Source organism: Styela clava, chromosome 11 (genome assembly GCF_964204865.1).
Source record: "Styela clava chromosome 11, kaStyClav1.hap1.2, whole genome shotgun sequence".
NCBI classification, from domain to species: Eukaryota; Metazoa; Chordata; class Ascidiacea; order Stolidobranchia; family Styelidae; genus Styela; species Styela clava.
In genome coordinates, this window is record NC_135260.1 from 8,817,925 (window position 1) to 8,833,927 (window position 16,003).

At 36.7% G+C, this 16,003-nt stretch overlaps 1 protein-coding gene across 1 annotated transcript; it reads right to left on the minus strand.

The window, feature by feature from the left end:
* Window positions 1-1,497: 1,497 nt before the first annotated feature.
* LOC120347202 (2-Hydroxyacid oxidase 1-like) lies at window positions 1,498-8,142 on the minus strand. Its single transcript, XM_039417107.2, has 9 exons — window positions 7,967-8,142; window positions 5,175-5,326; window positions 4,785-4,900; window positions 4,234-4,376; window positions 3,666-3,817; window positions 3,414-3,505; window positions 3,098-3,256; window positions 2,606-2,675; window positions 1,498-2,186 (listed from the first exon to the last, which is right to left on the minus strand). Exons 1-9 carry the CDS (start codon window positions 8,101-8,103, stop codon window positions 2,110-2,112), a joined length of 1,098 nt encoding a protein of 365 aa, XP_039273041.2. The 5' UTR covers window positions 8,104-8,142; the 3' UTR covers window positions 1,498-2,109.
* Window positions 8,143-16,003: the final 7,861 nt, after the last annotated feature.

Genomic DNA, 16,003 nt, shown 5'->3' on the forward strand with positions numbered 1-16,003 from the left:
AAAACTTGAGGATTTGTAGCAGGAATTCTCTGTATTGGAAATCCCTGACATTTGGGCACTTTTTAATATTTCTCCCTGACGCAAATTTGACCACTAAAATTCCGGACATGTCAGGGAAAAATCTGGCGTATGGCAACCCTAACTTAGATCTGGCATCACCAAACTACGGCCCGCGGCGTCCTTTCATCTGGCCCGCAATAACACGAAAAAATGGCGATTTTTTTTCAAGGGATTTCCCCCTGAGCATCGACTTCCTTGTTCATTTCGTAACATTGGCCAATCAGCAAGATGCAAGTGACGTAGCAATAGACCCCTTTGCATACGCTCAGACACTTTTGTCACTCGGACGGATTTTCAGCCGTGGTTCCAAACAATACCTCGTTTTCGCGATTTTTAATGCTATGGACCTTTCCCCGAGCTTCGACTTTCTTCTTTACTTCGTGACATTGACCAATCAGCAAGATGCAAAAGTGACGTAACAATGCTCCTTTTTCGCATCCGCTCAGATACTTTTCTCACTCAGACAGATTTTCAAGCGCGGTCGTGAACATTACCTCGTTTTCGAACCATTCGTTAGTTTTCAGTTGTGTTTCGGAAATTTAAATATAAATCAGATAATTCAATGATCTCTCTACCTTCTTAGGAGTTTTAATTTAATTGCAGTAATAAAAAATTAGTGTAGATATAGCTGTAATAGACTGGGCTAAAATTCTTTACCGGGACTTTTAAAAAACAGAATGTGTATGCGATGAATCATAATGATGGTTTGAAACACGTACCCCATTTTACAAGCGCCAACTCACGAAATCACTCTTAAAATAAGCCCTGGAAATTTTGCAATGGTAAAGTATAAGAAGAATTTTTTCGGGGGTCAAAGGTTCATTCGTTAGTTTTTGGTCGTGATTCCAAAATTCAAGTATTATATGAATCAAATAAGTCAATCATCATTTGGACTTCTTTGGAGTTGTAGTTTAATTGCGGGAACATAAAATTTCTAGAAATAGCTGTTAAAAAAATTCTCCACCGGTACGCAACGTTTTCTACGAAGGATGCACTCGTGGCGCGTGCTTTCGGCGAAACTGTTGCTGACAAAAATATTTGCCCGGCCCGTTTAAGCACAGTTTGAGTCATACATGGCCCGCGGCCAAAAAAGTTCGGTGACCTCTGGTCTAGATGGGCGAAATTTCTGGCCCAGTCCAAAAACCGCGCCCACCTCTGTTCAAAAATGTGTTGTGTTTTTGGAACTACTGTTATTGTCGGTGAGTAGGGTTTTGCCGAATTATATAACTAAAATATCTAACTAAAGATAGAAATTCTATTTTAGAGTCATCAGACCACAGACCGGACGAAGTGGAAGGGCTTCTGTCCTGAAAAATAGTTTGGAAACATTTGAAGGTGAATCACCCACGTGGTTACGATGTGAAGTGGCAAAGATGTGTAGCGATAAAGAAAACCACTCCCAGCCCTCAGGTACAGCAAATCAAGTTGACACTGTACACACATATATATATATATATAATGAAGTAATAAAGACATTTTATCGCTAGTGGTACTTGACAACGATAGTCTTCCCCTTTATCAAAAGATCAGCTTGTACATTCAAGGAAATATCTGACTTGTCAAGTGTGTCAAGTACAAATAGAGCAGAAAATAAATGTGATGAATTAGTGCGAGTTTGAAAAGATTAGTAACGGAATATCATGAATTAGTTATAATTAGAGATGAACAGCACAAAATACAACATCTTTGAATCAATACCAGTGCCGGTACTCTCCATTGGTGGTATTAGAAATTAATAACTAGTATACTAACACAAAAGTTAATAATGTGCGGGTAGGCTGATCTTGTGTTGTATGAGTGTATATATATTACTTTGTTTGATAAAATAACCATCAAATGCGATATGTAGAAAATTATTGTGATGTTTGTCAATCAGCTTGCAGGCCGATAATTTATAAATATCTGCAAGCTTCAGAAAGGCGGTTTTGTTATATACTATGTTAAGATTCAAACGATCAGAGGATTTTAACAGCCCTATCCGGTAGAAATAAAATTCGGTGGAATTATTCAATGCCAGAAGTTATGTTGCTTCATATTAAACTCTTCATTCTACCTCTTCCGAAGCACAAAAGATTCATGAACGACTAAATTTGGAGTTGATTGTAGTTCTTTGATTGACGTTACACCTATTAATAAAAATATTTAGTTCCTAGCTACAATGTGACATAATATATATATATTTTTCTAGCACGGACCAATACTATCGTTCCAATATGCTGCTTTCGCCAGCCCTCCGAATATTGGAAATTATCAGTCATTGTAATATATTTGCTACAAAACGTCTGATTTTATATTATACTTCTGTGTTTTGATATAGTAGGGAGTTGGGATATACATAGCCCTTAACCATTTTTAGGCCTAATCGTGATTTTATTGTTCTAAAAATGCCTCCAATTGCCCCACATTTGTCTCTATGTGATGTGGGAAAATGGTACACTACATACGGAGCAGGCAAGTGGTATATGACATTTTTGAGACACCTTGTTATTTCACAAGACTTCTTTACGGCATATAGCATACAGCATATCCCACCTATTCTACTTACCTAGTTGTTGCATAGTTAAAGTAAATTCATCTCTTAAAATTTCTAACACTCGTTGAGCTCCTGTCTTTCCCTGTATGTAATATATAAAATAAAAGATCTTAACATGTAATTCAGAGAAGTGATTTTTTTTTAACTTTGATGATGTTTCCGGTGAATTGGTCATTGGTATTTAAAAACCTTTCATATAAGAATTTATTCTGAATTGATAGTGCCCGAATTTGTTTGGATAATTGAATTCGTTTCACGTAGATACGGTTTAATGCAAGGTCATGGACATTATGTATAAACCTATGGAAGAGTCAGCAGCACCACTATGGGGCCAAACGGTCCATATAATTATGTTTCCTCAAGTGAGATATACTAAATATCGGACCTGAGAAAAGTTGCGCACTATACTCAAATGTGAATTTTTGAAATTTCCAATTAGGGCAATTTTATGTTATATACCAGCCAGGACTTAATTTGTAAACCAATAAATATATGATATCATACATCACACGCTAGTCCCCAAAGTATTGGCCTTCCTACAAAAACAGCTTTAGCACCCAGAGCAATTGCTTTTGCGACGTCTGTTCCTTTACGAATCCCACCATCCAAGTAAACATCACATCTACCATTCACTGCTTTCACTACTTCTGGTAGCGAATCAATCTTAAATAGAGTTTAAAAGTATTTGATTCATACACGACTAGGCTGGTGGTGATTCATCCTATGACTCGAATATATATATCAACCATACCGAACGACATATTCGAAGAAAAATCATTTTACACAAACTGACAAACTTTATCAAGTAATGCATGCTTACTGTAGAAAAAGTACCGTCAATCTGTCTTCCCCCGTGATTTGAAACAATTATCCCGTAGACGTTGTGTTTGATTGCTTCAAGGGCCATTTCTTCTGAAGATGGACGAATATTGATAACATGTTCATAAAAACAAAAACGTCTACCACCACTTTGAGGGTATACTACATAATCAGTTGTACGATAAAAGTATGTATATACATAATATTTTCAATAAAAACAGTTCATTTGCCGCAGTGTAAGATGATGGTTAACCTGTTAGTATTCCCTTGACGACCACCGGTAACTTTGTAATGCTGCTCAGCCAGTCCAAGGAGTCCCATTGTGCACGACCATCGAAACAGTCATCCATTGTCAGAGAATTCTGCTTCCCGATTGCCTTCCATGATTTAGCCATGTTGATAGGTCTAAGAAAAATTAATCTTAATTATTGTAAACAAACGCTCGGATTGTGTTATAATCTGGGCATAATCCCAATCCCTCGAAGGTGCATATGGCTACTTTCGTCTCTGCCTAATTATCTTATCTATCTTAAAAGTCGGTAGATGGATTTTATTTTCAAGTAATCTCCGAGTGCCACTGACCGATACTTCACCCCAAATCTTACTGTTTTTTATTATTCACGGTTCACCTTCGTTCGACATTCGGTAACAGATTTTACATGACATTCGGTGGAATTCTTTTAGCATTTGGTTTATTTTGCTGACATTGCTGTGGCCTCATTATTTATCTGATCTCCATGCCTATATATTTGATCATTGCCCTCTTGTTGTCCGAGATCAAATCGACTTATACCAGCGAAGATTACACTAACATAATTTACTTTCGATGTGTCGTGTCAGCATGTTTTCCGTCCGGTGTTCTGTATATCCTTTTTCCAAGTACTGATTGATCAATTGTCACTACGAATCCTGTGAATCCACATTTCTCAGCTCGATTGACCAAATTTTCAACCATTTCACGGTGCTTAAGGAAGGAAATAAAGTTTGGAATAATAATAAATATATATATATGTTTTGTTTTACAAATCATGTCTACATTTAATTGTTGTCGCCGCTCAGCAACAGGAGCTCTATTTGTTTCCTTGTCTTCCTATAATGCAATAATTTTATAGTTATTTTGACATTAGTTGCCAACAACTATGATTCCGAGTACTCAAAAAGGTAATACGGAACTCTGACATCGATAAGTCAGTTATATATCAGTTGGGTGCTCATGATTAGTACTCAAGTCATCTACAGGAATTCTTCTTCCTACAGTACTTATTTTGTCACCATTGTTCTGCTGCCTGTCTTTGTGGTTGCATTATACTTAGCAGATAATCATAAATATACTCCAGTAATTGGTCTTAACGTATAAAATAAAATTTCAAACTTTGAAAAATTGAAGGTGGCACCATCGCAAGCATCCTGGAATTTTCCTAGAAATCTCTTCGTACGTTTTGGTGCTCCCTGCACTCTGTACATATCCAGTGCGAACAGCTTCGGCAGCTGAAACGAAAAAGGTAGTTGAACAATCGTTTAAAAATACATCAGATAATACTATTGTGACCTGTTATCAGAAACGCTTATATTATTTGGAGGATAGGTTTGGCTACTCTGTGTATTTTTAATAACAAGCATATTTACACATATACCAAAATTTTTATTTCAGAGAGAAATCGGGTATATATGCGGTTTACGTATCGTTAGGATAACATAGTTTAACATTTCTCCTATAAAATACTGTTGTATTCTGCTGAATTCATTCTCCTCCTCGCGTTACCTTGTGCTGTAGAAATTTCTGCGTCGGCTGTTGCTAAACAATGGAGAGCTGTTGGTGCAATACAAATAGGGAAAGAAATCTCTGATCCTAATACCGTTGTTGAAGTATCAACCTCTGAAACGTCTCGTAAAAGACGAGGTCGAAATTTCCACCTGAACACACGTATTTTATAATTGGTTGTCTCTATCTTCAAAATTTCATACGACTATTTTTTTAAATGTTGTCAGAACGCCTGCTGTGCTGATAATTACCAACTTTCATTGACCGATGCTGCCATCAACGTTTTTACTAATCTTTGAGAGGACTCTTTCAGAGTTCGCGCAGTTGCTAATCGTCCCTGCTTTGAAAAGCTCGATGTGTGCAAATTTTGCTTTAACAGTCTTTACTTATCGATCTCAAGATCGGTATGTATGTTGATAGGTATTTGTCTGTCTGTTAGATGCACGCAATATCTCACGAAGGCGAGGTTCAATCTGCTCCAAATTTTGCATGTGCATTCATCATAGCTCGGATCAGAAGCCTATTGATTTTGGATGGATTATGATGGATTATATAATTAGCGAGTTATTAATTAATTAGTGATGGGACACACGGTGTTACTATGGAGTAAGACCACTGTTTTGGGGGATCCCCTAACCTTCGATCGATAAGTCTTCGGTTTCCAACCGAATTCTAGTTTTAATATTATAACATGCCGATTGCATCTGTACCACGGTCTGTTTGCAGGCTGGCTTGAGTACGGTAGTGGTGCACCGGTACCGCCAGGTGACCGGACGGACATCGTGTCAAATTTAGTCAGCATCTACTTTACACTGACATATTACGGCAAACGTACTCTAAGTACAGTATTGGGACTCAATGAAGCAACTATCGCTCAGAAGGCTCAAATCATCTACCGCTCAATCACCGCGTCCCAGTGATTTCCCTACACCCCCCCTAAAATTTCGAACCCCCCCCCCCCCTATTTTTGACTTTTCATTCCTTCAATACATCATCAACAAAAGTGAGTTCTTTTGGAAATCCCAAAATTTCAGTCAATTTCATAAACACATAACCAATCTCACCAATTTATTGCTTATTTTTGGACTCTCCAGAGTGACATCTGAATATAAAACGATGCGCGCAGTAAAAGCGACTTGTCTAAGTTGTACTATGGGTTTGCTAATATCTGAATATAGGCGAAAAATGCTACTTTATTACCAATAATATTCTTTAGGCGGTGATTCTAAAAATGTTCGCACTATGTTTGACAATACTTGAATTTCCGAACCAGATTAATTAGGTATACATGTTTTCAGACACGGCCCCATTATACGAGACCTGCTAGACCTCGTAGATCTGCTAGGTGCGACGTTTTTCTGATCATTTGAATTAGATGATTTAATATTTGTCAGAAAAAAAACTTTATCATGAATTTAGAATATTAAATTGATAAAGTCGTTGTGGAATTGCGTTTTCCAGATAGCGGAAGGACACTTTTTTCTTTTGCATCTTTAGAGCCCATTAACTTGCACATTCATTTGCGGGGCTAATGCAGAGAGCGGCAAATGTATTTTGTATTCAGCGACTAAAAAATTCCCAAGCGGCACACGTTTTACAACCAAAATGCTTCGAAAAACGTTTGTCAAGTGTCCCACTGGTTGGGCACAGTCGAACAAATCCTAATGCACAATGGGGCGTTCTATTAAATAGAATGAAATATGTCATTAAAAATTAGCAAAGAATCAGCATCTAAAGCAACTCTGGGCATCAAATTTGGATAGATTTGGCATTGTTTCCCACAGGCATCAAACTATTTCAGACTACCTACCCCATGTCAAATTAGGAGAGGCTCATATACTCGCCAACGTTATGAATATTTTACAGTGGGCTGCAGCAAAGAAATACCAGACATTGGTTACTAGTTTTGTCTTTGAAACTATCAATCCATCAGTGTTGGGGACACATGATTAAGGAGTGATTAATATACTTAATGCTCATCTACCTATTACACGAAAATGCAGGGAGTCAGCTTGGGACTCGAGAATACAGCGAATCGACGCAATTTTTGAAATCCGTAATTGACTCGGAAGGCACTTGATTCACTAACTCGAGATTATAAACTAGGGAAAAATTTACACTTAACTTAGACCAGTTTAATTTCAACAATAATTCTACCTATCGGCGTAATTACATTTTTTCAGTCTCCATATTATTGTCACTAAAATTTGTTGTTGTTTGTATACTTTATCCATCCTTTTGAAATTGGACCACCATTTTCGGGAGACACAAATACCACACGATTTATGAATTTACGATCTAATACTGTATTAGTTACACAGGTTTCTGCAATTAGGCGACCCCAAGACATTGCAAAGTTGCAAAATCTTCACCACTCCCTAAATTTGAAAACACCCCCCCCCCCCCCTTAAAATGAAAAGCCGGGGAACATACTGCGGCGCGTCCTCTCAAAGCAGCGTAAAAATGCTACTGGCAGCAACCGTTGATTCGTATGAATGTTGGTAATGACGTTGTTGCATAGCACGTGTTTTTTATTAGGACTTGAGTGTTTCAAATTAATTTGCGATTTTTGTCTTGAGCCTAAATTATTTAGGTTTTCATGATTTTCAAAGCCTTTTTTTTGCATCAGCGTATGTTTGAAACATAACGATTCAGCATCACAATTTTACAAATATCCATTAATTATTAACTCTGTCGTGCTAAAGTGAAAGAGAAATTTAATCTCGTTAAGATATTGTTTTTGTGCATAGGATCGCTGAATATACAGCAAAAAATTGTAAAACTCCACTAACTTTTTATATGCTTCACAATTTTCCATGACTGTTTCATGTCCTACTGCACCTCCATTATAAAATGCCAAATTCTCCGGAGGAATTTTTTGGGAAGCTAATTTTGCAAAGTCTTCGACGCATTTCAGTTGCTCATACATACTGGGACAAATACCAAATCAGCTTCAAATTAATTACATAAAGCACACTGCAAGAACAGATTTTCAACTTTATTCTCGTTGGATATAATGTATTGCCCACATTGCAAATTATCGTCATGCAGTCAAAGTACACAGACCTAGTATTTCGCGAGATAAGACTAGATTCACTCGCTCTTTAAAACGTAACTGAAAATTCCCCTTATTTAGCAAGTGACTACATACCGCAAAATATAACATTCCCTATAATATATAATATTATCACAGATACACAATGGATATTTCTACGACCCTTGACCTCTGAAAGATTATCCCTGAACTTTATCATTGCAAAACTTACAACGCTGATTTTGGAAGCGTTTTGGAAACTTGGCTATTACCAACTGGCTCGCATGTTCCAAACTATCATTTTTATTATAACAATGAACAACGTGCTGCTTATAAGCCTATAAATAGGCACTGATAACTAATTTTAGGCTAGTTTTAGCGTTAGCGGTATCAATTTTGGATTATTGTAACTAAAATAAAGGTCCTCAGAAGACACGATGACATTTAAATTATTTGATTTACAACTATTTTCTGGAAACACCACTAAAAACTGAGAAATAACATGCAAAACTATCGAAAAGAGGCAATGTTTACACCACCCTTAAATACCTGTTTGAGCGAAAGAAGTGTCTGAGCGGCGGCGTAAATTCCAATTGTTACGTCATCGTTAACAAGAAAATCGATGCTCGGGAGAAACATCCATTGTGATATAGCCTATGCCCTACCTATATTATATATATATGTCATTGATTTTGACCTACTATTATATTTTGACCTACTTTTCGTTGTCGTGTAGAATGTAGATAACAACATGATCTGTAAATATTGGTGACCGTACATTTGAACCCATGTACATTTGAACCCATGCGTATATCCACGGGTTCAATCTATATGCGGGTGCTAAAACCCATGGGTTAGGGTTAGTATGGGTTTAACTATCAGTGAAACAAAAAAAAATCCATAGATGCAATAGCATACAGGTGCAATTGTCATGGGTTCAAATGTACGTGGGTTCAAATGTAATGGAACCGTAAATATTATATACTGGTTGCCTGCCAGTGGCATTACAATACTCTTATTTACTTTGGATACTGCAGCATAAAGGAATTTCGAAATTAACGCAGTTTTAAAATTTATTTACCAATCTGCCTGTGAGCCTTCACTCATGACAATGTCAAACAACTCGACATCACTCAATTGGGTATGCCGGCTTCCCACTTGATAAACACCATACATAACACACATACATAAAAAAAAGGGACTATTAATCTATTTCAGTTATTTTTAAATGGAAGCGAAGATTATTAAGCACGGATTTGTCTAATTTGTACCGATAAGTTCTATATTTCGCCTTGTTTACTTCGTGACAGTGGCCAATCGGCAAGATGCAAAAAGTGACGTAACAATGCCCCCTTTTCGCATCCGCTCAGACACTTTTCTCACTCAGACAGATTTTCGAACGTGGTTGTAAACATTACCTCGTTTTCGCGTTTTTGAACTCTATTCGTTAGTTTTCAGTTGTGTTTCGAGAACTTAAATGTAAATCAGATAATTCAATGATCACTCTGTCTTCCTAGGAGTTTTAATTCAATTGCAGTAATAAAAAGTAGTGTAGAAATAGCTGTGACAGACTAGCATGAAATTCTTTACCGGTACTTTTAAAAAACAGATTGTTGTGTGCGATGAATCATAATGATGGTTTGAAACGAATACCCCATTTTACAGGAGCCAATTCGGAAAAGCACTCCTAAAATAGCCCTGAAAATTTTGAAACGGTAAAGTATAGGGAGAATTTTCCGGAGTCAAACATCGGGGAAAGGTCCATTCTGAATGCACTACACAGTTGTTGTTATTGAAATCTGTATAGTGAAATAGGCTTGTTAGATTAAGATCGTAGTCTGTGTAAGTTGTATTATGGGTTGCCACAGACTTTCCATGTCATGGGGACGTTAACAAAACTTTACTTTTTCTCGCTCAATTGATTCGACGTCGTGCTTTTCACATCTCTTTCTTTCGCCTCGTACGCTTGTTGTGTACGTAGAGTTTTAATTTAGCGTCGTTTTAATTTAGTTAACAAAGGTTTGTTAACGTCTCCATAAAGAATTCTGCCGGCGATTTTAAAAGCTTCAAGAATCGTTCCAATTTGTTTCGTCTCATTTTTTCAGGTTACTTCAACATCAGCACAAGAGCTACAATGAGAATCGATATTCAATGTGACTATATTTCAAAAGAGAAATTCAAATCCTTGAAGCTAAATGACTTGTACGCTTATCTGAGTGATGCCAAGTTTCAAAATATTCAAAAAATGGCACAGACAATATTTGTGGCATTTGGCTCCACATACATTTGTGAACAGACCGTCAGTCGGATGAATTTTAACAAATCTACCACAGATTTTCATTGATCTTCGATACTCATCTCAAATCTGTTTTGACAATTGCCACAACCAAGCGAAAAACAAATTTTGATGCTTTAGCTAAAAAAGGCTCAAGAAATTTGTTGATATTGTGATTAAATTTGGTTTTGGCACTAGGCTCATTGTTTTCCACTTTTGCTTTTGTAACACCGTAAATAAAATTACGTTCATAAAATATAACTTTTTACGTCACACTTACATGGCTCTCCAGTCCAGGTGGGCAAAATGTTTGGCCCCTGACTCAAAAACCTTGCCCACCCCTGCATTAACTACTCAAGCCATATTGTACTGCAAACTGTATCAACTTGTATACAATACTGGGAATCTGATGATACTGATGTTAGCAACTCCACGAACTAAACGACCGCATACGTGATGCAAACAAACTGAATTGTTGTCACGAGGCAGTCGTTATGTGCGAAAAAAGCAAATTGTGAAACTGTTTGAATGAATTTTCATGTGTAAATTACAAATTAAAATACGAAATAGTCGAAGCCAAATGCATTGAATAAACACCAAAATCATTTTGTGAACTATTAAACGTATCAACCACCGATTTAATGTGGGGTTGATAATAGTTTTATGCAATAAAAATACCGCCCATTGTATATTTTTTTCACGCGCGATCTGAACAACGTCCTTCGTAAAACAAGTTCAATAACGGGTCACGCTGATTATAAAAAAAATGTGAAATAACCCAATTAAGGAACCTAATTGGTTGGGAAACACGTCGGAGTAGGTGAATTTTTGTTTCTAAATTCCGATCGAGGTGCTTTCATTGCCATATTATTCAATACTACTATATACTGTCACCAAGCAATACGGCTGCACGTCGATAACCAGTCAAATATGTTGCACTGAGGAGACATACGACCATGAGTAACAGCGTGAGATGTATGTAAAGTGAAGAAACGTAAAATACGCTGACGAAAAAAAAAGAATATTCGGCTCCTAAATTATTCGTAGTTAGATTAAATTGTAATATGAAGGTTCTTACATTTATAATTTGGCGAAACTATGTTACCATGGTTAAGGAACACAAGGGAGCAATGCTCAAATTTATGGACACGCAGGCCAATTCCCCAAACTCATATATATGCGGTAACCTACTAATACCTGTATCGGGATACCGTGGTGGTACATGATCTGTCATTGTTTTTTTTTAGGTCCTGTGACAATGATCCATTTTTCTTGATTGTGTTTAAACATCAATTGAAATATCATATGATCTGAGTCACTTGTATTACCAGATCAGGTACCGCAGTCAAACATTTCCCATGAAAACGTCCCAACATCATATGCTTTAACTTACCAGCACCTGAATCGTGGTACAAATAACGGTACAGGGTAATGATCTATTCTTCTCCATCCAATTTCAACGTGAATTGAAATACCAAGTGATCCAAGTCATTTCTCCATTACGTTGCCAGGCAAACAAAAAAGAATTCGATTCCCCGATAATCATATGCGGTACGGTAGCGTGTCGACTAAAATCAAAAACAACGCATTGCTACTCTCAAAGCCTAAATACACAATATTAAACCTTCTAAACATGTACAGACAGATTCACTATTCGGGAAAATATCCGTCCGATAAATAAATTTGATTACTTTTCTTATTCTATATCTTATTCTAAGTGAGACTTCTGCTGCTGCATTATCGCTGATAAAGATTTTGCATTGGGTCTATATTTCGTAACAAAGAAATACACGAACTATTGGTTTCATATTTCAAGCTACTCCTATTACAAAACTCATTAAAGTTCCTAACTGAGAACAGAGATTTACAAGCATATGTAGATGAAAACATGGAAAGTAATGCTGTTGCAAAGTTTTTCAGACACGAGAAATTTTCGGAAATGGCATCCCAATTACGCAATAGTTTGTTTTCTGCACTTCTCTCTCGGATTCCCTTCCCTGATCGCTTATATTTCGTCTAAATCAATTTATAAGGTAACTCTAACCATCACGAGCTGTGCAACTTCATAAAACTACCTGAAATGAAAAAAAGCGTGGCACAGACGAACTATATTAAGAATATTCTATTCAATTGAATAGAATAGTCATATTTATTCCAGCTACAGTATCCTTGCAGTATACGCATACGGATCCACTAGCATAAAGGCATAGAGAAAAGATAGGAAGTTAGTCTCGCGCAAGCCAACTCAAATTTATATTAAGAATGTTGCTAAATGAATGCTGCGCTTTTTTCGACAAAGTTTTTCGATATTCTCACTCATTTGTTACGTCACAATTAGGGCTGGGAATGGTTAACCGGTTAATCCTAATTTTTCATAATCCAAGGCTTTTATCTTCAGCCATTTTTCATAGCTATACTAATGCAGTTAAACTAAGCTTTGGCCTACAATTATTGATTCAAATGTTTACAAAGGGGAATTGAGATTACAAGATCTGAAATTGGTGAGATAATCTAAATCGGCAATGATTATTAGAGATAATTTCATTCTTTCAGTTAGTTAGCCCATAGCGTAATACTAAATGATTCCTAGTGTATAATCATTGAATCAAAGACGACGGCGTAAACAAATGGAGGCGAACGAGAACAATGAAATGTTCAAGTTAGAACAAGTAAGAAACCTAAAACCGTATTCAAATTTACGCTTTGGATATATTCCATATATACGAATTGCCCTATTCTTGCTTTTAGCTTGTGTTAGCTTTTATTCAACCCATATAGTGGGTTAGTTATAATTAGCATCTGACCCTCTATTAGGCTCTAAGGCCTAGAAATGCCTTTGTTGCCAAATCTTTCAATCGCCATTTTAAATCAACATTCAGAATTCACGCAATCGTAAATTTGCTAGGTTTATCTATCTAATACTAAAATACCACGAACGCCGAGAACCGAGAAGCATGAGAAACTCAGTTATTATTTTAATAAATATCTGCATCTCGGTTACCGTTCACTTTAAACAGGTACGGTGATAAGGAAGATCAAATCCAAGGCAGAGGATAAAACTCAGAATAAAATTAATTTGGTTTTGAAACCAGCCCTTAATGTATTCAACAGCTGTCGCTGATGTAAACGTGAGTCGTGAGGGTATACTAGAAAAATGAAATTTTGATATCCGGTACCATCAACTTACCATCCGAATACCAACTTTAGGATATCGCCGCCGAAACGATCGCGGTGACAAAGACAATCAGCGATTATGATGGAATTAACCATTAACCAGTAATAAAACGCTTTATTGCCGACTTTTCATTCAATGTTTCTATCAATTTACAAATGGAGTATCGACCTCCGACGTTCTGGATCCCTGTTACGTATTAAAATATATTCATTATTTGACTATTCGGTATTCGTTAACTGAGATTGTGTTCCATCCAGATTGTTTCATTTTTAGGCCTATTCCTTGCCAACATCCCCAGTCAGAGTAGTGTGACGACCCTCATTTTATCTTTTAAATGAAGTCATGTGATAATATTGCTATATTTTGTATTTTTAACATTGAAGACACTGTCGATCTGTCCTTTGGTGTCCTGTCAGCGTATGCTGTGGTTTGCAGCAGTAGTACAGTGTGGTTGTTTTTGGTTGGTTGTCTGGGTGTTTTGTGTCTGTAGGAGTGCCTCTGGTCTCCGGTGGGTAATCAGAGATGTTTGTTATGACTTAAAGTTGTTTGGAATGCATTTCCATCCCTTTGTAGGTTGAATCTACATGGGAATGATTGTATGAATATATATATATAGCTAGACTGCAGCAGCCAAAGGGTGGTTCGCATAAGTAATAGTCAGACATGGCTTTCTAAATTATTCAAGTCCACGTGCACCTATTTCATAACCCAATCTTCACCATCGATGTCACTGATAACTAAGGATGCTAAGTATGAGTACTTACAAGTATTCGATTCTTATCCGATTCCTAAATTTTCGATTCCGATTCTCGATTACCTGACATAGCTTACCGAGAAAACATACCCACCTAAACAATACTAACAAATCAAACAAGTGAGCGATGTTCAAATATATAAACACGAAAGCATAAACTAAATAGTATGGGTTTGAAAACCACTGAAAATTTCCTAGCAATTGGTGCAGTAGATAATGATGAAAGATATTTTTTAATACCAAAAACAAAAAAATGAATTTTAACGAAAAATATAATAGCAAAACGATTCGAATGTCCACTTTGTGTCAAATAATTTATGTCATAGTAAAAAGTTCAATTCGTTCACATGTCTTCCTGTAAGCTCGATCGGAATTTGGATACGGAAAGCTCCTCTGATCTAAATGCTCTTTCTGATGCAGCGGATGTTGCTGGGATACAGAGGTAGTTTTGTATACAAACTGCAATGATCGGATACGTTTTTGTTTTGTTGCCATCATTGCAACTTTTTTGTGGGTCGCAGATATGACAAGAGTTCTGTCATTCAAATATTTTGAAATCTCAGCTGAAGCCTCCACCTCTCTGGTCAATTCATCAATGTCACCGCTAATCACTTCAGAGCTACCCATACTATCACTGATCAGATTTTTAATACATGCTTAATTATTTCTATGAAAGATTTCTTTTGCTATTTTGGTCTGTTGGACTGCAGACTGTTCCATCTCTGAGATGTAAAATTTTCTACTTCAAACTGCAACAAGTTTTTTTACTATTCTTGATGCTTCTTGCTCCAAGTAAATGGGAGTAATGAACGCAATTAATGAGAGAAAATATACGGAAATGGTCTAAATGTGGCATGTGCCCTCAACCCGCGCAAACGAGCGAAAAGGACATTGTAGAAATATAGTTAAGATTTCGGCGCAAACGAGCGAGAAGGACATTGTAGAAATATAGTTAAGATTTCGGCGCTGTAGCAATTCCACATATCAGTTTAGACATATATGTGAAGAACTTGTTACAGAACATTATACATTGTTTGCAATTCAAATTTTAACCCTAGGAATCGATTCCAATGCACCGAAATCGATTCCACAAAGAATCGATTCTGGAATCGAATCCAAAGTCGATTCCTCCATCCCTACTGATAACCCGACAAGAAGCCATAGCATGGCTTAATTAAACATATATTTTTACAATCTTCACTACTACAGCGTGCTATGCTGATGATTTACATTACAAGCATTGTTTTAATTATTAATATGAAGTATGGTGCCTTTTGCAGTTCAGCATGAACCACTCTTCAATTTTGCTTTTGATTTTCTTCGAATAAAATTAATAGAAATGTTGTTCTGAATAAATCGTGAATTATTAGTTTCTATCGGCGATAAAGCTATTTGTAACCTTCAAAAACTGACATGGGCAAACTACGGCCCGCGGGCTAAATCCGGCCCGTTGGGTAATTCAATCTGGCCCGCCTGATGCTGTCACAACCAAACCAAATTTTGATGTTTTACCTAAAATATACCTCTATTACCCTATACCTTTTTTGAAATTGCGATTAAATTTAGTTTCGGCAAGTGGCTAATTGTTTTC

Bases quoted from the DNA above. Each gene is read 5' to 3' on its own strand.
- LOC120347202 (XM_039417107.2), bottom strand. From the start codon at position 8,103: ATGTATGAGCAACTGAAATGCGTCGAAGACTTTGCAAAATTAGCTTCC. The intron at 4,901-5,174 runs GTAACGCGAGGA...TTTTCGTTTCAG, and splicing joins AGAAATTTCTACAGCACAAG to CTGCCGAAGCTGTTCGCACT. The intron at 3,257-3,413 runs GTAAGCATGCAT...ACTCTATTTAAG, and splicing joins TTGACGGTACTTTTTCTACA to ATTGATTCGCTACCAGAAGT.